This window comes from Panthera pardus, unplaced genomic scaffold (assembly GCF_024362965.1).
Source record: "Panthera pardus isolate Hobbes unplaced genomic scaffold, ASM2436296v1 HiC_scaffold_2, whole genome shotgun sequence".
NCBI classification, from domain to species: Eukaryota; Metazoa; Chordata; class Mammalia; order Carnivora; family Felidae; genus Panthera; species Panthera pardus.
Window position 1 is genome coordinate 32,994,917 of NW_026526765.1, and position 23,496 is coordinate 33,018,412.

The 23,496-nt window shown below is 39.9% G+C and overlaps 1 protein-coding gene across 3 annotated transcripts in view; it reads right to left on the reverse strand.

The window, feature by feature from the left end:
- The window catches only part of MROH2B (maestro heat like repeat family member 2B), a 78,377-nt gene that overhangs the window by 37,081 nt on the left and 17,800 nt on the right, over nucleotides 1-23,496 (reverse strand). For all 3 annotated transcript variants that reach the window (XM_019464260.2, XM_019464261.2, XM_019464259.2), the window contains 8 exons: nucleotides 23,359-23,481; nucleotides 22,509-22,622; nucleotides 20,289-20,445; nucleotides 20,102-20,142; nucleotides 19,072-19,213; nucleotides 18,471-18,514; nucleotides 16,122-16,229; nucleotides 12,642-12,758 (listed from right to left, as the gene is read on the reverse strand). In XM_019464260.2, coding sequence (XP_019319805.2) covers nucleotides 12,642-12,758; nucleotides 16,122-16,229; nucleotides 18,471-18,514; nucleotides 19,072-19,213; nucleotides 20,102-20,142; nucleotides 20,289-20,445; nucleotides 22,509-22,622; nucleotides 23,359-23,481 — 846 coding nt within the window. The remainder of the gene's footprint in view (nucleotides 1-12,641; nucleotides 12,759-16,121; nucleotides 16,230-18,470; nucleotides 18,515-19,071; nucleotides 19,214-20,101; nucleotides 20,143-20,288; nucleotides 20,446-22,508; nucleotides 22,623-23,358; nucleotides 23,482-23,496) is intronic.

The window sequence follows — 23,496 nt, forward strand, 5'->3', positions numbered from 1 at the left end:
GTCATAGGGTAGGTCTATTTTTAATTTTCTGAGGAACCTCCACACTGCTTTCCAGAGTGGCTGCACCAATTTGCATTCCCACCAACAGTGCAAGAGGGTTCCCGTTTCTCCACATCCTCTCCAGCATCTATAGTCTCCTGATTTCTTCATTTTGGCCACTCTGACTGGCGTGAGGTGGTATCTGAGTGTGGTTTTGATTTGTATTTCCCTGATAAGGAGCGACGTTGAACATCTTTTCATGTGCCTGTTGGCCATCCGGATGTCTTCTTTAGAGAAGTGTCTATTCATGTTTTCTGCCCATTTCTTCACTGGGTTATTTGTTTTTCGGGTGTGGAGTTTGATGAGCTCTTTATAGATTTTGGATACTAGCCCTTTGTCCGATGTGTCATTTGCAAATATCTTTTCCCATTCCGTTGGTTGCCTTTTAGTTTTGTTGGTTGTTTCCTTTGCTGTGCAGAAGCTTTTTATCTTCATAAGGTACCAGTAATTCACTTTTGCTTTTAATTCCCTTGCCTTTGGGGATGTGCCGAGTAAGAGATTGCTACGGCTGAGGTCAGAGAGGTCTTTTCCTGCTTTCTCCTCTAAGGTTTTGATGGTTTCCTGTCTCACATTCAGGTCCTTTATCCATTTTGAGTTTATTTTTGTGAATGGTGTGAGAAAGTGGTCTAGTTTCAACCTTCTGCATGTTGCTGTCCAGTTCTCCCAGCACCATTTGTTAAAGAGACTGTCTTTTTTCCATTGGATGTTCTTTCCTGCTTTGTCAAAGATGAGTTGGCCATACGTTTGTGGGTCTAGTTCTGGGGTTTCTATTCTATTCCATTGGTCTATGTGTCTGTTTTTATGCCAATACCATGCTGTCTTGATGATGACAGCTTTGTAGTAGAGGCTAAAGTCTGGGATTGTGATGCCTCCTGCTTTGGTCTTCTTCTTCAAAATTACTTTGGCTATTCGGGGCCTTTTGTGGTTCCATATGAATTTTAGGATTGCTTGTTCTAGTTTCGAGAAGAATGCTGGTGCAATTTTGATTGGGATTGCATTGAATGTGTAGATAGCTTTGGGTAGGATTGACATTTTGACAATATTTATTCTTCCAATCCATGAGCAGGGAATGTCTTTCCATTTCTTTATATCTTCTTCAATTACCTGCATAAGCTTTCTATAGTTTTCAGCATACAGATCTTTTACATCTTTGGTTAGATTTATTCCTAGGTATTTTATGCTTCTTGGTGCAATTGTGAATGGGATCAGTTTCTTCATTTGTCTTTCTGTTGCTTCATTGTTAGTGTATAAGAATGCAACTGATTTCTGCACATTGATTTTGTATCCTGCAACTTTGCTGAATTCATGTATCAGTTCTAGCAGACTTTTGGTGGAGTCTATCGGATTTTCCATGTATAATGTCATGTCATCTGCAAAAAGCGAAAGCTTGACTTCATCTTTGCCAATTTTGATGCCTTTGATTTCCTTTTGTTGTCTGATTGCTGATGCTAGAACTTCCAGCACTATATTAAACAGCAGCGGTGACAGTGGGCATCCCTGTCGTGTTCCTGATCTCAGGGAAAAAGCTCTCAGTTTTTCCCCGTTGAGGATGATGTTAGCTGTGGGCTTTTCATAAATGGCCTTTATGATCTTTAAGTATGTTCCTTCTATCCCGACTTTCTCAAGGGTTTTTATTAAGAAGGGGTGCTGGATTTTGTCAAAGGCCTTTTCTGCATCGATTGACAGGATCATATGGTTCTTCTCTTTTTTTTTGTTAATGTGATGTATCACGTTGATCGATTTGCGAATGTTGAACCAGCCCTGCATCCCAGGAATGAATCCCACTTGATCATGGTGAATAATTCTTTTTATATGCTGTTGAATTCGATTTGCTAGTATCTTATTAAGAATTTTTGCATCCATATTCATCAGGGATATTGGCCTGTAGTTCTCTTTTTTTACTGGGTCTCTGTCTGGTTTAGGAATCAAAGTAATACTGGCTTCATAGAATGAGTCTGGAAGTTTTCCTTCCCTTTCTATTTCTTGGAATAGCTTGAGAAGGATAGGTATTATCTCTGCTTTAAATGTCTGGTAGAACTCCCCTGGGAAGCCATCTGGTCCTGGACTCTTATTTGTTGGGAGATTTTTGATAACCGATTCAATTTCTTCGCTGGTTATGGGTCTGTTCAAGCTTTCTATTTCCTCCTGATTGAGTTTTGGAAGAGTGTGGGTGTTTAGAAATTTGTCCATTTCTTCCAGGTTGTCCAATTTGCTGGCATATAATTTTTCATAGTATTCCCTGATAATTGTTTGTATCTCTGAGGGATTGGTTGTAATCATTCCATTTTCATTCATGATTTTATCTATTTGGGTCATCTCCCTTTTCTTTTTGAGAAGCCTGGCTAGAGGTTTGTCAATTTTGTTTATTTTTTCAAAAAACCAACTCTTGGTTTCGTTGATCTGCTCTACAGTTTTTTTAGATTCTATATTGTTTATTTCTGCTCTGATCTTTATTATTTCTCTTCTTCTGCTGGGTTTAGGCTGCCTTTGCTGTTCTGCTTCTATTTCCTTTAGGTGTGCTGTTAGATTTTGTATTTGGGATTTTTCTTGTTTCTTGAGATAGGCCTGGATTGCAATGTATTTTCCTCTCAGGACTGCCTTCGCTGCATCCCAAAGCGTTTGGATTGTTGTATTTTCACTTTCGTTTGTTTCCATATATGTTTTAATTTCTTCTCTAATTGCCTGGTTGACCCACTCATTCGTTAGTAGGGTGTTCTTTAACCTCCATGCTTTTGGAGGTTTTCCAGACTTTTTCCTGTGGTTGATTTCAAGCTTCATAGCATTGTGGTCTGAAAGTATGCATGGTATAATTTCAATTCTTGTAAACTTATGAAGGGCTGTTTTGTGACCCAGTATATGATCTATCTTGGAGAATGTTCCATGTGCACTCGAGAAGAAAGTATATTCTGTTGCTTTGGGATGCAGAGTTCTATATATATCTGTCAAGTCCATCTGATCCAATGTATCATTCAGGGCCCTTGTTTCTTTATTGACTGTGTGTCTAGATGATCTATCCATTTCTGTAAGTGGGGTGTTAAAGTCCCCTGCAATGACCACATTCTTATCAATAAGGTTGCTTATGTTTATGAGTAATTGTTTTATATATCTGGGGGCTCGGGTATTTGGCGCATAGACATTTATAATAGTTAGCTCTTCCTGGTGGATAGACCCTGTGATTATTATATAATGCCCTTCTTCATCTCTTGTTACAGCCTTTAATTTAAAGTCTAGTTTGTCTGATATAAGTATGGCTACTCCAGCTTTCTTTTGGCTTCCAGGAGCATGATAAATAGTTCTCCATCCCCTCACTCTCAATCTAAAGGTGTCCTCAGATCTAAAATGAGTCTCTTGTAGACAGCAAATAGATGGGTCTTGTTTTTTTATCCATTCTGATACCCTATGTCTTTTAGTTGGCGCATTTAATCCATTTACATTCAGTGTTATTATAGAAAGATATGGGTTTAGAGTCATTGTGATGTCTGTATGTTTTATGCTTGTAGTGATGTCTCTGGTACTTTGTCTCACAGGATCCCCCTTAGGATCTCTTGTAGGGCTGGTTTCGTGGTGACAAATTCCTTCAGTTTTTGTTTGTTTGGGAAGACCTTTATCTCTCCTTCTATTCTAAATGACAGACTTGCTGGATAAAGGATTCTCGGCTGCATATTTTTTCTGTTTAGCACACTGTAGATATCGTGCCAAGCCTTTCTGGCCTGCCAAGTTTCAAAGGAGAGATCAGTCACGAGTCTTATAGGTCTCCCTTTATATGTGAGGGCACGTTTATCCCTTGCTGCTTTCAGAATTTTCTCTTTATCCTTGTATTTTGCCAGTTTCACTATGATATGTCGTGCAGAAGATCGATTCAAGTTACGTCTGAAGGGAGTTCTCTGTGCCTCTTGGATTTCAATGCCTTTTTCCATCCCCAGTTCAGGGAAGTTCTCAGCTATAATTTGTTCAAGTACCCCTTCAGCACCCTTCCCTCTCTCTTCCTCCTCTGGGATACCAATTATGCGTATATTATTTTTTTTTAGTGTATCACTTAGTTCTCTAATTTTCCCCTCATACTCCTGGATTTTTTTATCTCTCTTTCTTTCAGCTTCCTCTTTCTCCATAACTTTATCTTCTAGTTCACCTATTCTCTCCTCTGCCTCTTCAAGCCGAGCCATCGTGGATTCCATTTTGTTTTGCAATTCGTTTAAAGCGTTTTTCAACTCCTCGTGACTGTTCCTTAGTCCCTCGATCTTTGTGGCAAGAGATTCTCTGCTGTCCTGTATACTGTTTTCAAGCCCAGCGATTAATTTTATGACTATTATTCTAAATTCACTTTCTGTTATATTATTTAAATCCTTTTTGATCAGTTCATTAGCTGTTGTTATTTCCTGGAGATTCTTCTGAGGGGAATTCTTCCGTTTGGTCATTTTGGAGAGTCCCTGGCGTGGTGAGGACCTGCAGTGCACTTCCCCTGTGCTGTGGTGTATAACTGGAGTTAGTGGGCAGGGCCACAGTCCGACCCGATGTCTGCCCCCAGCCCACTGCTGGGGCCACAGTCAGACTGGTGTGTGCCTTCTCTTCCCCTCTCCTAGGGGCGGGATTCACTGTGGGGTGGCGTGTCCCGTCTGGGCTACTTGCACACTGCCAGGCTTGTGTTGCTGGGGATCTGGCGTATTAGCTGGGGTGGGTAGGCAAGGTGCACGGGGGCTGGAGGGGCAGGCTTAGCTCGCTTCTCCTTAGGTGATCCACTTCAGGAGGAGCCCTGTGGCAGCGGGAGGGAGTCAGATCCGCTGCCGGAGGTTTGGCTCCGCAGAAGCACAGAGTTGGGTGTTTGCGCGGAGCGAGCAAGTTCTCTGGCAGGAACTGGTTCCCTTTGGGATTTTGGCTGGGGGATGGGCGGGGGAGATGGCGCTGGCGCCTTTGTTCCCCGCCAAGCTGAGCTCTGCCGTCCGGGGGCTCAGCAGCTCTCCCTCCCTTTGTCCTCCAGCCTTCCCGCTTTCCGAGCAGAGCTGTTAACTTATGACCTCCCAGACGCTAAGTCGCGCTTGCTGTCGGAACACAGTCTGTCCGGCCCCTCCGCTTTTGCCAGCCAGACTCGGGGGCTCTGCTTGGCCGGCGAGCCGCCCCTCCGCCCCGGCTCCCTCCCGCCAGTCCGTGGAGCGCGCACCGCCTCGCCGCCCTTCCTACCCTCTTCCGTGGGCCTCTAGTCTGCCCTTGACTCCGGGGACTCCCTTCTGCTAATCCTCTGGCGGTTTTCTGGGTTCTTTAGGCAGGTGTAGGTGGAATCTAAGTGATCGGCAGGACGCGCTGTGAGCCCCTCGTCCTCCTGCGCCGCCATCTTCCGGACCCCCTATTTTTAATTTTTTGAGGAACCTTCAGACTGTTTTCCAGAGTGGCTGTACCAGCTTGCATTCCCACCAATAAAGCAAAAGATCTTCTTTCTCCGCATCCTCACCAACATCTGTTGTTGCCTGAGTTGTTAATGTTAGCCATTCTGACTGGTATATGGTAGTATCTCATTGTAGTTTTGATTTGTATTTCCCTGATGATGAGTGATGTTGAGCATTTTTTCATGTGTCTGTTGGCCATCTGGATGTCTTCTTTGGAGAAGTGTCTATTCATGTCTTTTGCCCATTTCTTCACTGGATTATTTGTTTTTTGGTGTTGAGTTTGATAAGTTCTTTATAGATTTTGGATACTAACCCTTTATCTGATACGTCATTTGCAAATATCTTCTCCCATTCTGTCAGTTGCCTTTTAGTTTTGCTGATGGTTTCCTTTGTTGTGCAGAAGCTTTTTATTTTGATGAGGTCCCAGTAGTTCATTTTTGCTTTTGTTTCCCTTGCCTCTGGAGATGTGTTGAGTAAGAAGTTGCTGCAGCCAAGATCAAAGAGGCTTTTGCCTTCATTCTCCTTGAGGATTTTGATGGCTTCCTGTCTTACATTGAGGTCTTTCATCCATTTTGAGTTTATTTTTGTGTATGGTGTAAGAAAGTGGTCCAGGTTCATTCTTCTGCATGTCGCTGTCCAGTTTTCTCAGCACCACTTGTTGAAGAGACTATCTTTATTCCACTGGATATTCATTCCTGCTTTGTCAAAGATGAGTTGGCCATATGTTTGTGGGTCCATTTCTGGGTTCTCTATTCTGTTCCACTGATCTGAGTGTCTGTTCTTGTGTCAGTATCATACTGTCTTGATGATTGCAGCTTTGTAGTATAGCTTGAAGTCTGGGATTGTGATGCCTCCTGCTTTGGTTTTCTTTTTCAAGATTGGTTTGACTATTCAGGGTCTTTTCTGCTTCCATACAAATTTTAGGGTTATTTGTTCCAGCTCTGTGAAGAATGCTGGTGTTATTTTGATAGGGATTGCATTGAATATGTAGATTGCTTTGGGTAGTATTGACATTTTAACAATATTTGTTCCTCCTATCCAGGAGCATGGAAAGTTTTTCCATTTTTTTGTGTCTTCTTCCATTTCTTTCATAAGCTTTCTATACTTTTCAGTGTATAAATTTTCACCTCTTTGGTTAGATTTATTCCTAGGTATTTTATGGTTTTTGGTGCAATTGTAAATGGGATTGATTCCTTGATTTCTCTTTCTGTTGCTTCATTGTTGGTGAATAGGAATACAGCCGATTTCTGTGCATTGATTTTATATCCTGCAAATTTGATGAATTCATGAATCAATTCTAGCAGTTTTTTGGTGGAATCTTTTGGGTTTTCCATATAGAGTATCATGTCACCTGCGAAGAGTGAAAGTTTGACCTCCGCCTGGCCGATTCGGTTGCCTTTTATTTCTTTGTGTTGTCTGATTGCAGAGGCTAAGACTTCCAATACTAAGTTGAATAACAGTGGTGAGAGTGGACATCCCTGTCTTCTTCCTGACCCTAGGGGAAAGCTCTCAGTTTTTCCCCCTTGAGGATGATATTAGTGTTGGGTCGTTCATATATGGATTTTATGATCTTGAGGTATGCTCCTTCTATCCCTACTTTCTTGAGGGTTTTTATCAAGAAAGGATGCTGTATTTTGTCAAATGCTTTCTCTGCATCTATTGAGAGGATCATATGGTTCTTGTCCTTTCTTTTATTGACGTGATGAATCACGTTAATTGTTTTGTGGATATTGAACCAGCCCTGCATCCCAGGTATAAATCCCACTTGGTCATGGTGAATAATTTTTTTAATGTATGGATGGATCCGGTTGGCTAATATCTTGTTGAAGATTTTTGCATCCATATTCATCAGGGAAATTGGTCTATAGTTCTCCTTTTTAGTGGAGTCTCTGGTTTTGGAATCAAGGTAATGCTGGCCTCATGGAAAGAGTTTGGAAGTTTTCCTTCCATTTATATTTTTTGGAACAGCTTCAAGAGAATAGGTGTTAATTCTTCTTTAAATGTTTGGTAGAATTCCCCTGAGAAGCCATCTGGTCCTGGACTCTTATTTTTTTGGCAGACTTTTTATTACTAATTCGATATCCTTACTGGTTCTGGGTCTGTTCAAATTTTCTATTTCTTCCTGTTTCAGTTTTGGTAGTGTATGTGTTTCTAGGGATTTGTCCATTTCTTCCAGATTGCCCATTTTATTGGCATATAATTGCTCATAATATTCTCTTGTTATTATTCTTATTTCTGTTGTGTTGGTTGTGATTTCTCCTCTTTCATTCTTGATTTTACTTATTTGGGTCCTTTCCTTTTTCTTTTTGATCAAACTGGCTAGTGGTTTATCAATTTTGTTAATTCTTTCGAATAACCAGCTTCTGGTTTCATTGATCTGTTCCACTGTTTTTTTTGGTTTTTATAGCATTAATTTCTCCTCTAATCTTTATTATTTCCTGTCTTCTGCTGGTTTTGGGTTTTATTTGCTGTTCTTTTTCCAGCTCCTTAAGGTGTAAGGTTAGGTTGTGTATCTGGGATGTTTCTTCCTCCTTTAGGAAGGCCTGGATTTCTATATACTTTCCTCTTATGACCGGCTTTGCTGCATCCCAGAGGTTTTGGGTTGTGGTGTTATCATTTTCATTGACTTCCATATACTATTTAATTTCTTCTTTAACTGCTTGGTTAGCCCATTCATTCTTTAGTAGGATGTTCTTCAGTCTCCAAGTATTTGTTACCTTTCCAAATTTTTTCTTGCGGTTGATTTCGAGTTTCATAGCATTGTGGTCTGAAAATATGCACAGTATGATGTCGATCTTTTTGTATTTACTTAGGACTGATTTGTGTCCCAGTATATGGTCTATTCTGGAGAATGTTCCATGTGTACTGGAGAAGAATACATATTCCATTGCTTAGGATGAAATCTTCTGAATATATCTGTTAAGGCCATCTGGTCCAATGTGTCATTCAAAGCCATTGTTTCCTTGTTGATTTTTTGATTAGATGGTCTGTCCATTGTTGTGAGTAGGGTGTTGAAGTCTCCTACTATTATGGTATTACTATTGATGAGTTTCTTTATGTTTGTGATTAATTGATTTTTATACTTGGGTTTTCCCACATTTGGTGCATAAATGTTTACAATTGTTAGGTCTGTAGACCCCTTGATTATGATATAATACCCTTCTTCATATCTTGATATAGTCTTTATTTTAAAGTCTAGATTATCTGATATAAGTATGGCTACTCTGGCTTTCTTTTGTTGACTATTAGCATGACAGATGGTTCTCCATTCCCTTATTTTCAATCTGTAGGTGTCTTTAGGTCTAAAGTGGGCCTCTTGTAAACAGCATATAGATGGGTCTTGTTTTCTTATCTATTCTGTTACCCTATGTCTTTTGATTGGAGCATTGAGTCCATTGACGTTTAGAGTGAGTACTGAAAGATATGAATTTATTACCATTATGATGCTTGTAGAGGTGGGGTTTCTGTTGGTGTTCTCTGGTCCTTTCTAATATTTTGTTTTTTCCTTTTTTCTCCCCGCAGAGAGTCCCCCTTAAAATTTCTTGCAGGGCTGGTTTAGTGGTCACAAACTCCTTTAATTTTTGTTTGTCTGGGAAACTTTTTATCTCTCCTTCTATTTTGAATGGCAGCCTTGCTGGCTAAAGAATTCTTGGCTGAATATTTTTCTGATTCAGCACACTGAATACATCCTGCCACTCCTTTCTGGCCAGCCAAGTTTCTGTGGATAGGTCTGCTGCAAACCTGGTCTGTCTTCTCTTGTAGGTTAGGGACTTTTTTTCCCTTGCTGCTTTCATGATTCTCTCCTTGCCTGAGTATTTTGTGAATTTAACTATGATATACCTTGTTGATGGTCGGTTTTTGTTGAATCTAATGGGAGTCCTCTGTGCTTCCTGGATTTTGATGTCTGTCTCTTTCCCCAGGTTAGGAAAGATTTCCCCTATGATTTGCTCACATAACCCTTCTAGCCCTGTTTCTCTCTCTTCCTCCTCTGGGACCCCTATGATTCTGATGTTGTTCCTTTTTAATGAGTCACTGATTTCTCTAATTCTTAAATCGTGCTCTTTTACCTTAATCTCCCTCTTTTTTTCTGCTTTATTATTCTCTATAAGTTTGTCCTCTATATCGCTGATTCTCTGTTCTGCCTTGTCCATCCTTGCCACCACTGCATCCATCTGTGATTGCAGCTCAGTTGTAGCATTTTTAATTTCATTCTCGCTATTTTTTACTTCTTTCATCCTGCAGAAAGGGATTCTAATCTTTTTTCGACTCCAGCTAGTATTCTTATTATCGTGATTCTAAATTCTGGTTCAGACATCTTGCTTGTGTCTGCGTGTTGGTTAAATCCCTGGCTGTCGTTACTTCCTGCTCTGTCTTTTGGGGTGAATTCTTTCGTTTTGTCATTTTGAAGGGAGAAAATGAATTAATGAAGTAGAAAATTGAAATTAAAAAATTAAAATTAAAAAATATTAAAATTAAAAATTAAAAACGCACCCACACAAAAATCGAATAGATGATGCTAGATCCTAGGTGTGTTTTGGTCTGTGTGTAGAAAGTGGTTTGACAGACTAGAGAAACAAACAAACAAAAAAAAAGGGGGAGGAGAGAAAAAAATAAGGAAATCATTTGAGAATTTGAAAAAATGAATACACTAAAGTAGACTAAAATACACAAAAGTAGAGAATATGGTAGAAAAAAATTATAGAAAAATATTTTTAATAAAAATTAAAAAGAAATATGAATTTTTTCACTTTATGTATTTAAGAAAAAAGAAAAGAAACAAAAAAGAGGAAAAAGATTAAAAAAAAGAAAAAAGAAAAGACAAAAAAAGAAATCGTTTGAAAATTTGAAAAAGTGAATACACTGTAGTAGACTGAAATAAAATGATGGGAGTAAGATAGAATTTGGAAAAATTTACATAAAAGCAAAAAATATAGTAATAAAAATTAAATAAAAATATTTTTAAAAGAAATTGAAAATAAAAATGAAGTTTTTCTCTTTCTGCATTCAAGAAAAAGAAAAGAAATAAAAAAGAGAAAAAAAGAACAAGAAAGAAAAAAGGAAATTGTTTGAAAATTTGAAAAGGTGAGTACACTGAAGTAGACTAAAATAAAATGATGGAAGTAAAGTAGAATTTGAAAAAATTTACACAGAAGTAAAAAATATGGTAATAAAAATTAAAGACAGATATTTTTAATAAAAATTGAAAATAAAAATGAGTTTTTTCTCTTTCTGTATTCAAGAAAAAGAAAAGAATTATAAAAGAGAAAAAGGAAAAAGAGAGAGAGAAAAAAATGGAATAGATGAACCTGCTAACAGATTGAAGTCAGACTGAAATTGCTTCGTTTTCCCCTAGAGGTCAGTCCATGTAGCTGTTTATAGTCCATAGATTAAGCCGGCGGTGAGGTTTGTGTTCTTGAAGAGCAAAGTTGGCCCAGTTGGGCGGGGCTCGGTGCAACAGCTCTGCTCTCCTCTAGATGGCGCTGCTAGCCTACTGGGGTGGATTGTTGCGGTGCTCATTGGTGCGCATGCGCGGGAGCGGTGAAAAATGGCGCCATCCAGCCACCCAGTCTGTTCTCCCGGATCAGCAATCGCGCACCGGTCCTCCGTCTTCAGCTCTCTTCCACTCCCCGCTTTTCCACTCTCCGTGACCAGGCCCCAGGCAGTACCTCTCTCCCGAGCTTTGTCTCAGATGCGGCTGTTTTCCCCAGCCCCTTACTTCCGAAGGACTGCGGCTTTGACCCGCTCTGCCCCTCTGCGGGAGGGTCTCACTGAGCAATGGCTGAATGAGCAGTGGCGGAATGTCGGCTGCACCCAGGAATGCCTGCTGGATGCTGCTGTTGCCAGTGCCCCAAGACCGCGGCCAGGTGCCAGCCTGCCTCTCCCCAAAAATCGCGAGACAGTGTAGCCTCAGCATTTCAGGGACCATGGAAAATCGCAACACACATCTGGCACCAGGCTTCACCCTCAACAACATTGCCCCAGCACCAGCGAATGTGGCTGCCCTCCGGGGTCTGCTGGGACCAGGTGGCCTCACAGCCTCTACCAAATGTCTTTCCAGCAGTGGAACCTCTTCTCCCTGTGTGGCCTGAGAACCTCCTGGACCCTACTCAGCTCCTGGGGATTCACCTTTCCCACCAGAGCACCACCAGGTATGGAGCTGCGGAGTTGCAGCCTCTGCGCTCTCCCTGTTTACAGTCTTAATGGAATTTAAACCCTCTCCTTTCTCCTTTCTCCCTTTTTAGTTGAGTCCCTGCGCTGTTTAGAATTTTCCACTTTCTCTCCAGCTGCTTTTGGGGAGGGATACTTTTCCAGTATTCTCCACTGCCCCCCCACCCCCCGTCTCTGTCTTCCCTCCACACATAAAAGCAGCTTCTTGCCCTCTGCAGCTTCTCTATCCCCAAGTTCACCTCTCCACACAGCGTACCTACTGAATTCTGTGGTTCAGGTTGTGCCGATTGTTGTGTTAATACTCAGATCAGTTTTCTAGTTGTGCAGGGTGGTTTAGTGTTGGTCTGGCTGTATTTCATGGACACAAGACCCACAAAAAACTTCCATGCTGTTCCGCCATCATGGCTCCTCCCCCTTTAATCCATTTTGAATTTATTTTTGTGTATGGTATAAGAAAGTGGTCCAGCTTCATTCTTTTGCATGTTGCTGTCCAGTTTTCCCAAAACCATTTGTTGAAAAAGTATCTTTTTTTTTTCCTATTGGATATTATTTCCTGCTTTGTGGAAGATTAATTGATCATATAATTATCGGTTCATTTCTGGGTTTTCTAGTCTGTTCTGTTGCTCTAGGTGTCTTTTTTGTGCCGGTTACCATACTGTCTTGATCACTACAGATTTGTAATATAACTTGAAGTCTAGAATTTTGATGCTTCCAATTTTGTTTTCCTTTTTCAAGATTGCTTTGGCTATTTGGGGTCTTTTTAGTTCCATAAGCGAAGGGGTTTAGGAATACACTTATCATGATAAGCACTACATTGTACACTTGAAACTAATATAACATTGTATATTAAGTATACTGGAATTAAAATTTTAAAAATAATGGAACATTGATATTTAAACAGAAAAGCAGAATTTTCTGAAAAAATTCTGTTGCATTATTTTGAATGTGTCCATGGATTCTGGGCAAGTAAGACATTGTCATAAGACCTGTCAGTGGTTGTCTGAATGGAATTAGTTTTTGTCATTACACGAGCAAATTGAGAGAAAGGAGTCCTACCTGCCGCTGATCTCCTAGTTGGTTGGGAGCAATGAGAAATTCCTTAATCTGTGAGCTTACAAAATCTGTATCTTGGCAGGATGCTAAGGTGGTTCCCAAAGCTTTCCAAAGAAATTTCTGGAAAACAAAAGACAACAAGGAACAGAATGTTAACGGTTGGAAAGCAAAACTCCAGTGAAAAGTGGAAAGAGTTTACACAGTCATCCAAAGGACAGAAATTTGGGTTACTTAATGACTACTTACTAAACATGCACTTCAAGTATTATTTCTTCCTGAAAGTGTTTTCTTCCCCACCAGGCTCTGTCCTTACCTGTGCTCTTCTGTACTCCTCTATGCCTTGTGATGTGCCATTATAATACCTTTTTACTCCCTACTGTAATGTTCAATTTTCTTGATTGTCTTTGTGCTCAGAATTTCAGTTTTTGGTAACAGAGGGCCTTATTGATTGCTTTCAGTGCAGTCCCTGGTAGCTAATAAATGCTCAATAAATGCTTTTAAAATACACATGTTCAGTGAAAACTGAGTTATTTAAAGATGATGTCATCAGATATTCTCAACTTTCAAAGTATATTAACTTACTTTATAGTTTAGGAGATTTAATCTATATAGTTTTGAAAATAATACTTTGTAAGCTCTACTATTATCTCTCAGGAGTAGGGTGAGTTGTCTAGAGGTGCTGTAGAACGTGTCCAGGGTGAAGGAGAAAATACATACAGAACTTTCACGTACATAGTATATCTTTTAGTAAGGGATTCTGAGTGAATTAGAGAGGGAAAACTCCCAGTGCAAGTTTGGGAGAGCAAGAGAGCACGTGGGACATAATTCTGTGGCTTCCACGTCCCTTGAGTTGATGAGAATGTTGGATTCATTATGCTAGCCCTAACATGGATACTTCTGTAATGTCTAGATGTAGAAAAGACAAGCAAGACAGACATGACTTTCTGTTCTCGTTCATTTAAGCCATATTAGATTTAGAACTATGGCAGAGGGAAGAGGGTAGCCCAAGAGTGCCTTCTGTTTGAACACCACAACACATGCCTGAATGTAAATATGTGTATGTGTATGTATGTATACTTGTGTGTGTGTGTGTACACATATTGATAGATCTATATTATTGTGGAGGTAAGATACAAGGAAAAAATTCACAAGAGGAGATACTTGCCAAATGGCTAGAAAAATGAAGTCATGAAGTCTTAATTTGTTTTCTAAGACTAAAATTATCTACAGCTATATAATATCATAGGATTGCCTGGGTGGCTCAGTTGGTTAAGCTTCCAACATTGGCTCAGGTCATGATCTCATGGTCCGTGAGTTGGAGCCTCGGGTCCGGCTCTGTGCTGACAGCCTGGAGCCTGCTTCGGATTCTGTGTCTCCCTCTCTCTCTGCCCCTCCCCCGCTAACGCGCACGCGCGCGTGCGCGCGCGTTCTCTCTCTCTCTCTTTCAAAAAAATAAACAATAATATCAAATTGCCATCTCCTTATTTAAAATTTCCATCTTGTCACATACAGTAGAGAAAACTGGTGAGTTGAAGGTTCATTCTAAGGACTCTGTAGGGTTTGAAGGATTGTAGTGATTGAGGCGTCATTATGGATCAAAAGGAACTTATGGCACTAGAGAGAAGGAAAAACTAATAGTAACCAATAGAGTTAAATTAGGACATTCAAGAGAAATTGTACAGATCAGTCCAACTAGGGATGAGAGGGCTACATGAGGTGACAACTGCCTGAGTAAGAATCTGATGATGCAGCACCCCTTGCACTCTTGGATTTCCAGGCAAAAGTCCCCCATGATAATAGAACTATAATGAGAAAAACTGTATACCACAGGGGAACAAATATTAATTAGAGCCAAAGCTGCTAGAGTGCATTTAACTCTACCTTGGAGGAAGGGCAGGAAGGAGTCTGCAAAAGTCCTATGCTGCAGAAAAAAAATGATATTATGAAGGGGACTTATGTGTAAAGGGTTGGCCTTGATGCCTCCCAGTAATATTGACTTATTGCTTCTCTGCTGATGTTGGTCAGATTCGGTGTATTGTGCATTCTTCCTTTGAGACTTGGCAAAGAACCCCAGAAATCAGGATCTCAAAACTGGTGAAAAATGTGTTCAATTGCAAAAACAGCCAGAACCTTTCCATCCCACCTCTATCTTGTGACTTGCTTTGACCAATAGAATGTGGCAGAAGTAATAATGTGCCTGTTCAAGAGACTTTGTATACTTCATTACCACAATGATGAGAGCAAGCCTGGGCTGGCCTGCTGGAGGATGGGAGACCACAAGGATCAGAAACTTGTCCTAGTTGAGATCATGACAGACCAGCCAATGCCCAGTATATGCCAGTGAGACTAGTTGATATCAGATGATTGCCCTCTGCCCCCTCCCGTGAGCTCAGCCCAAGCTGTCAATCTGCAAAATTGTAAGCTAAGTAGGAAACTATTATTTTAAGCCACTAGGGGTAGTTTGCTATGCAGCTAAAGCTAATTGGTATACTCTTACTTTCTTGTTGTTAAGTATAATGGCTGAGAGCCATTTAAGCAGCGCATTGCTTGAATTACTCTGTCTACCCATACCACCACTACCTTGGACTCATCTTGTAAGTCTGGAAGCTATCAGACGAATGGTATTACATGAGATGCACAAGGGTAGTTCGTATATGAGAAGATGAGGCATTGCTCACCAAATATTCCTGATGAGTTTGTCTGCAGGCTTGTTAGACCAATTTGGAGAATCAGTCCTCTCCCAAATTAGAGAATCAATCAGAGGAACTTTGAATATTGCATAGGAGAGTTGGAAGTTGATAATAAATAATTTGTTGGAATAGATGCTTAATACTAGAACTGATGACTTAGGAATATCATTAGAAATGATATAACCATAATGATAACCTTGATCTACTTTTTTATGGAGCACAAGTCTTGGGCCTGGCACTTCACTAGGGACTTTATATACTTTATCTCACTGAACCCTTATAAAACTACAACCCTCAGAACAGGGTATAACTTTCATTTTAGATGACTACAACTCAAAGGGTTAGGTAGAAGCCATCTGGGAATAGAGGAAGGAAAGATCTAGTCTTTGAGCATTCTTTTAGTTCTAAGTTTTTGTTAAATTGTAGTAGATGGTTTCTTGTGGCCTGCCTCACAAAACTGGCCCAAAGGACACCAATACATAAGCTGACATTAAATCAGTACTGGGACAGGGACTACTATTTTCCTTCATTACCTATTTTTCTTCCTTCTTTAAAACAGAACACCTGAATTTCAGCTAGGTACATATTTATCTCAAAGGCATTGTACTACTCAGTTTTCCTTGCAGTAGGTGCATTCCTATGAATAATTTTTGGTCCAATTCGTGGTGAAGAGAAGATAGCATTTTTCCAGTAATTTATCCCTCTTTTTGGTGGTAGTACAGACAAATTGGAAGTTAAACAGCCATTTTAGGTTATAAAGTAGGAAGTAAAGTCCCTTAGTTGAAAAACCAACCTTCTCAAGGGAGGTATTGCTGTAACTGTTCATTTGCTGGTTGAAATCTTGACTCAATTGAATGGTCCAGGCTATGTCACTGATCTTCCATAAAGATTCTTTGAGCAACTGTTGCAGGAAGTGGAAGTTAGATATGAACACAACTGGTTAATGTACTTTCTTGGTACTTTTTGTTACCTTAGTTTTTCAAAGAATAGATACATATTGAATGAGATTATTTATTTTCCCATTCAAAAAGTTGGTCATTTTGGAAGTTTTCCTCTTATTTTATTAAAGATTATTTATTTATTTATTATTATTATTTTTTTGGAATGTCTGCACCCAATGTGGGGCTCAAACTCAGAACCCCGCCATCAAGAGTTGCACATTCCTCAGACTGAGCCAGCCAGGTCCCCCCTCTTATTTTATCTTATTTATTTATTTATTAAAAAAATTTTTTTTACATTTATTCAATTCTGAGAGACAGAGAGAGACAGAGCACAAGCGGGGGAGGGGCAGAGAGAGAGGGAGACACAGAATCTGAAGCAGGCTCCAGGCTTTGAGTTGTCAGCACAGAGCCTGACGCCAGGCTCTAACTCACAGATCGGGAGATCATGACCTGAGCTGAAGTCAGACGCTTAACCGACTGCGCCACCCAGGCACCCCTCTTAGTTTATTTTAATAGCCATATTCTGTTATGTTCTGAATTCCCTTTAAGAACAAGTTACACAGAATGTGGAAGCAACTCCATGTAAATGCCTTCCTTTTTCCTCTTAATAAAAATTGCTGAAAGGATTAAAATAGAAACTAATCCATTCTGAAACTTAAAGTTAACATTTTAAAGTTTTAATCAGATTTGGAAAACTCCATTTGTCAATGTTAGTTTGTTTTATTATATACTAAGAGAAAGGGACATTTTTTGAATAAAGAATTAAAATGTCTTGAAGGACCAATTAAATGTACAAGTACATTTTGCTAACTTCAACTCTAATAACTAAATATTCCTGGTTTCACCAATTGTTCTGAGCCAGGGCCTCAGTCATCTGAACCCATGCCCTTCTTCATTGAACAATACATAAAATTGTGTTTTTGTCTTTTTGGAGAACAAAGGCCATTGAAATTTCTAAAGCCAATTATTTCTCCTGTGTTTTCCCTACTTTAAGCTTAGAAAAGAACATTTAATTTCAAAACCAATGAAGATTTCTATGTATTTTCTTAATAAGAACTCATTCAGTGAGTGGGTCCTTTGATGAGAAGAAATTAAACAGCCTTGGAAGTCTAAGAGAAGAAGGCACATGCAAGCAGTTTGGGAAGAAGAAGACTAAATGGAAGCACACCCAAGATTGGAAGAGGGAAAAGAATGTTCTCGAGGCTTCCCTCTGGAAAAAGAACCTTCTCTCCTAGTAAGAAAAGTTACTTTAAAATGGTAGTGGGGGGGAAATAAGGCAGGAATTTTGAGAGAGAGAAGGGGGAAGATAAAAGAAGCATGAATTTAGGAGAGGTAGATCCTAGAATTAAGGACCAGGAGAATAGAGTAGTTGCTTTCAAATCTCATATCGGATAAGAATCCCTTGTGGGAGTCTTTAAAACATGGAGTTCTCAAGAACCAGTCTTAGAGATTCTGATTCTGGAAGGGGCAGTGATGGCACATGGAGGTGATGTGGAAAGGTCACTAAAACTTGAGATTTTTAAGAAGCCATAGTTAATTTCTATGTAGGTGGGTTATGAACGGAGACCCTGCTTGATTAAAAGCTTCCTACCCACAAACCCCTTGACCTCCTGTAGGCTCTTGAAATCAGAATCCTCTCTGTAGAGCCAATATCCAACTCCTACCTGCAATTTACCATTTGGGGGATTTGGCACTGTCTGTGGCACTGTTCAGTTCCAAAGGTCCAACAAATTTATAGCTAAGAGATTTTTTCTGGAAAAATGGTGTAATGTGGCCCTCTAATTTTTAGAAATCAGGAAAAATATGGTGAGAAACAGAAAGAGGAAGAAACAGTTACATTTAGAAGCATAAAAGTGGAAATTATGTCGATTTGTGTTTCTTTATATAAACAGTAAAAGAATGCAATTATAAGGAGAGGAAAAACTGAAAATTAGAGTAGATTTAAGAAAGACACAAATATTTGTGACATCTTCAAAAACTATCTGAAACTCTTAAATCAAAGATTTAAGATTATTGTCCAAATTGTGGTGATACAAAGACTGTACTTCTGAAGTGATCACTTCTAACATTCTAGTCCTCTTGTTAAGGAAAGGAAATGTTGTTTGCTGTCCTTTGGTATCCAGATCTTTGTAGTGAAGATGGGTAACTCTAGAGGATTTCATCACCCCATCATGAACTATTAGTCTAGAAGCTCCCCTTACCTGAAGCAGCATGGTTTCCCATAGCACGATGCTAGTGTTCTTTCCTAGAAATAGAAATTGATGCAATAAACTGCAAAACAAAGTTCAGGACTCTGTTTCTCCCTTGCCAGGTCCCCAGTGGATGCTGGAGCCCCATTTCAAGCTTTACACAGGATGGTTATTTCAGATGTAATTTACTATGTTGCCAACTTTAAGTGCTAGTCAGGTGGGCAGAAAGTCTTCAATCCATGATAAGAATTTAGGCTTTTTGCTACTTTCAACAGTCACTACTGAAGTGACCATATTTTAATATTCTAACATAAATAGTAATAACTTTTTAGAACAATACCAAAAAGGAGTTTCTCTAAATATAAGGAAAAGACCAGAGCGAAAGTAAGAGTTCCTGTTAAGAATGTTACCCCCAGATCCTCCTGTAGTACAAGTATTTGGTAGAGAAATAGAACATAAGGAGTCAAGGAAAAAATGTAGCTGTCTACCTTTCATATCAAGTTCATTGTTTTAACTGCCTAGAATGAGCAATAATGGTTTTAGACAGAGAAGTGGTGCCTTTTTCTTTGTGTTCTTGCCTCGTTGGATAAAGACCTGATCCCAATGCTTGTACCTTCCAGAGGCTGCAGGAGCTCAGGTAAGCGTGTTTTCCATAGGTCTACCAATTTTGGGTGAATTATTTCAGGCAATATCTTCAGAAGTCCTATTGCACCAGCGCCACATAATTTCCCTAAACTGGCAAGCATAGATATTACCTGAAAAAATGGAAGATAAAAGGCAAATCAAATTGAAGTATATTTAAAAGTCCTACTTGCCTTTTCTATTTATCACTATCCTGGATTCCCTTGATTCCTACGGTAGACAATCTTAACAAATCATCAGTCTGTTCTTACTTATTTTAGAGCAAAGCTAATACTTAGACAATACTCTCCAATTTTTATCTGAGGATAAAGGTGAAAAAATATATAGAAACCATCAACCAAAAATAAATGGAGGGTACCAACACTTAGATATATTTATTAATTAAGGGCCTGTAGAAATGGTATTTGAGCAAATGATACATATGGGGGAAAAAAGGAAATCTAAATAATAGATTTAGATTTAAGTTCCCCAATCTATGGGGGAAAGAAGGAAATCTAAATAATAGATGTGGAATTTGTTTGAATGGTACTTAGGGATCAAATTCAGTCTATGCTTATTTTAAAATAAATTAAGTTTAACAAGCATTTCAGAGTGAGAAGATAATCTTGCCAGCAATCTTAATGAGTGTCATTAGCAGAACATTTATTATGCCTTTCTAGTGTTTCTTTTGGTTTGGAGTTGCTGCGTAATTTTCATTAACATTTATTTAGAACTGAATGATCTATGCGGTGTCTGGGTGACTCAGTCCATTAAGCGTCTGACTTCAGCTCAGGTCATGATCTCACGGTTTGTGGGTTCAAGCCCCACATCGGGCTCTGTGCTGACAGCTCAGAGCCTGGAGCCTGCTTTGGATTCTGTGTCTCCCTCTCTCTCTGCCCTCCCCACCCCCACACTCTGTCTCTCTCTGTCTCTTAAAAATAAATAAACGTTAAAATAAAAAGAACTCAATGATCTATATTGGCTTAAATTTAGCCAGCATTAGTTATTTGTAACTCACTCACCAGAAGCCTGGCCAGTAGCTGTTGTGGTGAAGGAAGTTTCACTAGAAAGAGAAAGCGATTTTCATTATTGCTGTGGCAGCTAGAAAAATTCAGATTGGAGTTGGGTGTATGGTCAAGGTACTGTAGCCTTTCTGGAAATGAACATCTCATAAGAGAAGTGTTTTGCTTTGTTTTTGAATGTACGCACCAGCTCCTGTAGAGATGACAAGTGCTGTTGACTCCTGTGCATTATTCTTTTTCCTTTCCTCTGCCATAATCAAGCTTCTGATGATATTAAACAGGTAGTCCAAAGTTCCTGTGTATTCTGCAGGTACTACAAAAGTCAGGATTCTTGGCCATAGCACCTGTGGAAACAAGGCACAAGACAAGGATTGCTTGTTCTTTTCCATGATTTCTCCTTGGTCCTCACTCTGTGTTGCCCTCTGATTTAGAGTAGGTTCTCTCACTTGCTATTTTTTTTTTTTTTTTTTTTTTTTTGCTCTTCAGGCCAAATCAAAATGAAGTCATCATATAAAATCTCTGCACAGCACATTCATTTTCAGGTGCTAGTTGTAGTGAGTGTTACTCAGCATTTCTGCATGGGTTTGCTGCTGGAATTTGGGGCAGGACAATCCTTCATCGTGAAGATGAGTTCTACAAAATGCAGGAAGTCTAGCATCCCTGGGCTCCACTCACCTAGTGCCACAAAGCCTCTTATCAATGTGACAACCCAAAATAAGTTGTATACATCCCCAAACTCAAAGACTGGAATGGACTGCTCTGAGAGAGGATGATTGGGCACAGACAGTGAGTGGGCTGCTGCTACTGTTTGTGCTCCAGGTGCTGACCTTCTTGCTCTGAAATTCTGGAACACCTGTTTCTATAGTCAGTCTGTTTCATGTTCTCTGGAAAACTCCCTTGCCCTGATGGAAACCTAGGTGTCACCATGGACTCTTCCTTTTGTCTTGTCACGCAGACTTAATCACCAAGCCCTGTCTTTTATCATTATAAGATCTTCCATGCCCCTCCATATCTCTTTCCTTCTCTCATGACCCTGCTCCCATTCCTGTAAGTTGGAGCTGATCTCAAGCTCCCTCTTTTTGCTCTTAATCTATTCTTATGTAAATACACTCATCTCTTAAAGTTATCATTTAAAAAATTTTTAATGTAGGGGCGCCTGGGTGGCTCAGTCGGTTAAGCATCTGACTTCAGCTCAGGTCATGATCTCGCGGTCCGTGAGTTCGAGCCCCACGTGGGCTCTGTGCTGACAGCTCAGAGCCTGGAGCCTGTTTCAGATTGCGTGTCTCCCTCTCTCTCTGACCCTCCCCACTCATGCTCTGTCTCTCTCTGTCTCAAAAATAAATACACATTAAGAAAAACATTTTTTTTAATTGTTCATGTTTATTTACTTTTGAGAGAGAGAGACAGGGAGACAGAGCATGAGTAGTGGAGGGACAGGAAGACACAGAATCTGAAAAAGGCTCCAGGCTCTGAGCTGTCAGCACAGAGCCCAGTGTGGGGCTTGAACCCACGAACTGCGAGATTATGACCTGAACTGAAGTCAGATGCTCAAACAACTGAGCCACCCAGGTGCCCCTAAAGTTATCATTTTAAATGTTTAGCTTTTGTTTCAAATTTTGAATGGCTATCCAACACAAGGTAGTGATTTGGCATTTCAGGCCCACAAGAGTATGGTCTGAGACTTCTTTTCATCATTTATCTTTAGATTGAAATGTTTCAAACTTTAGTATGCATCAGAAATATTGGTACTTATTTGCATGCAGATTCATGGGCCCCTTGCTCAGAACGTTGATTCAGGAGGTCTGGGGTATGGAGATCTGCATTTTAAAGAAATATTTTAGATAATCCAAGAACCACATCTTAAAATGCCATCCTAGATGAAACTCTGATCCACTTAAATTGGTCTGTTGATTTTCTCCTGTCTGTGCTATGCATTTCTAGTCAGTTAATCCTTTCTCAGGTTATTTTTGCTTAGGGAAAATACAGCTTCTGAGGCTTATTCCCCTTAAGGTGCAGATTATTTTTAACCCTTAGGTGAAGTCTGAGAATGTGTACTTTCAACACCTTCCCAGATGAATGGGAAAAGGTTAGCATTCACTGAATCAATATCTCCACACATCACTTACTGTTATGTCTAGATATGTTAGGGGAAGAAGAGAAACAATATATTAAGGTGCTTGTAAACTCTCATTGGCTATCCAGATATAAGAGATCACGAGTTAATTCAACACCTGTTTTTGAGAAACTACCATGTTTGGGGCACTGAGCACGGTAATGCACTTCCTCTCATGAGAGCATCAAAAAGCTGATGACACATGAAGGACAAATTCTTGTCTTTACTCCTAAATGGGCAGAGCTTCAGAAAGATGATCAAAGTAACTGTCAGTGGTGACAAAAGACCCCTTACCTGAGGCATGCCAGTGACCAGTGGGTCTAGGGTTTTTAAGACCTCAAGGCTTAGTTCCCGAACAGATTTCTCTCCCTTTTCATCCTCATGGGAATTAGGTTTCATTGGTTTTTCCTTCAAGAAAGATGAAACAGGTGACTTGTTAATAGTCCCTCCTGCTGATCCCCTCTGACCTTACTTGGATGCGTTCTCAGACTCTGGGGTGGAGGACGTAGTCACTCAAATTAAGGGGCTCAAGGAACCCAGCAATCTTGGTCTTCAGTATCTGATTTCTGTTTTAAAGTGTTCCTTGGAGGAATGGGTTAGAACACACACTGCTGGATAAAGCAGAAAAGCAAAAATTGTGAGGATCCTTGAACTGCAGATGTTCTCTCTCTCCCTCAGGCCTTTGCCATTTTCTCTGGGGCAAAATTTTCAAAGACACTGCTTCCTAGTGGAGTGGACTGTAATTTCAGCTGTCATGGTCTTACTAAGATCACAGAGTTCTTACCCACATGGTCTTCAGGAAGTCAACCCCAGTGCAGCAAGAGTGGATGTGTCTTGTTTTCTCGGAAGTAATTCATTTTCTCTACCCCTGTCCCAAGCCTTTGAGGAAAGTTGTCTCCTCCTTAGGGAAAACCATAGTTTCACCTACCTGGGGTTTATCATAAGTTGAAAGTGGTATCAGTGAAAGAAAACTGAGGAGAACAATAAAGGCTGAAAAATCTTTCAATGAAAGTGATAAGATTGAAATATAACTTCTAAATCAGTCATTGAATTGAACCTCAGCCATTTAAAAAAAAAACAAACCAGTTGAGTCAACTGTCCTGGTTACAGTGTAGCTTTCAAAACCACACCCTCTTCATCATACCAGATTCTTGTTGGACATGGCAAACTGGGAGAAGATGTAATCAATCAGTGGCCATCCTTCCCTGGCTTCGATGTAGCATTTTTCACACATGGTTTGGATAAGGAGGAGAGTGGAATTCCTTACCTAGAATCAGAAAAA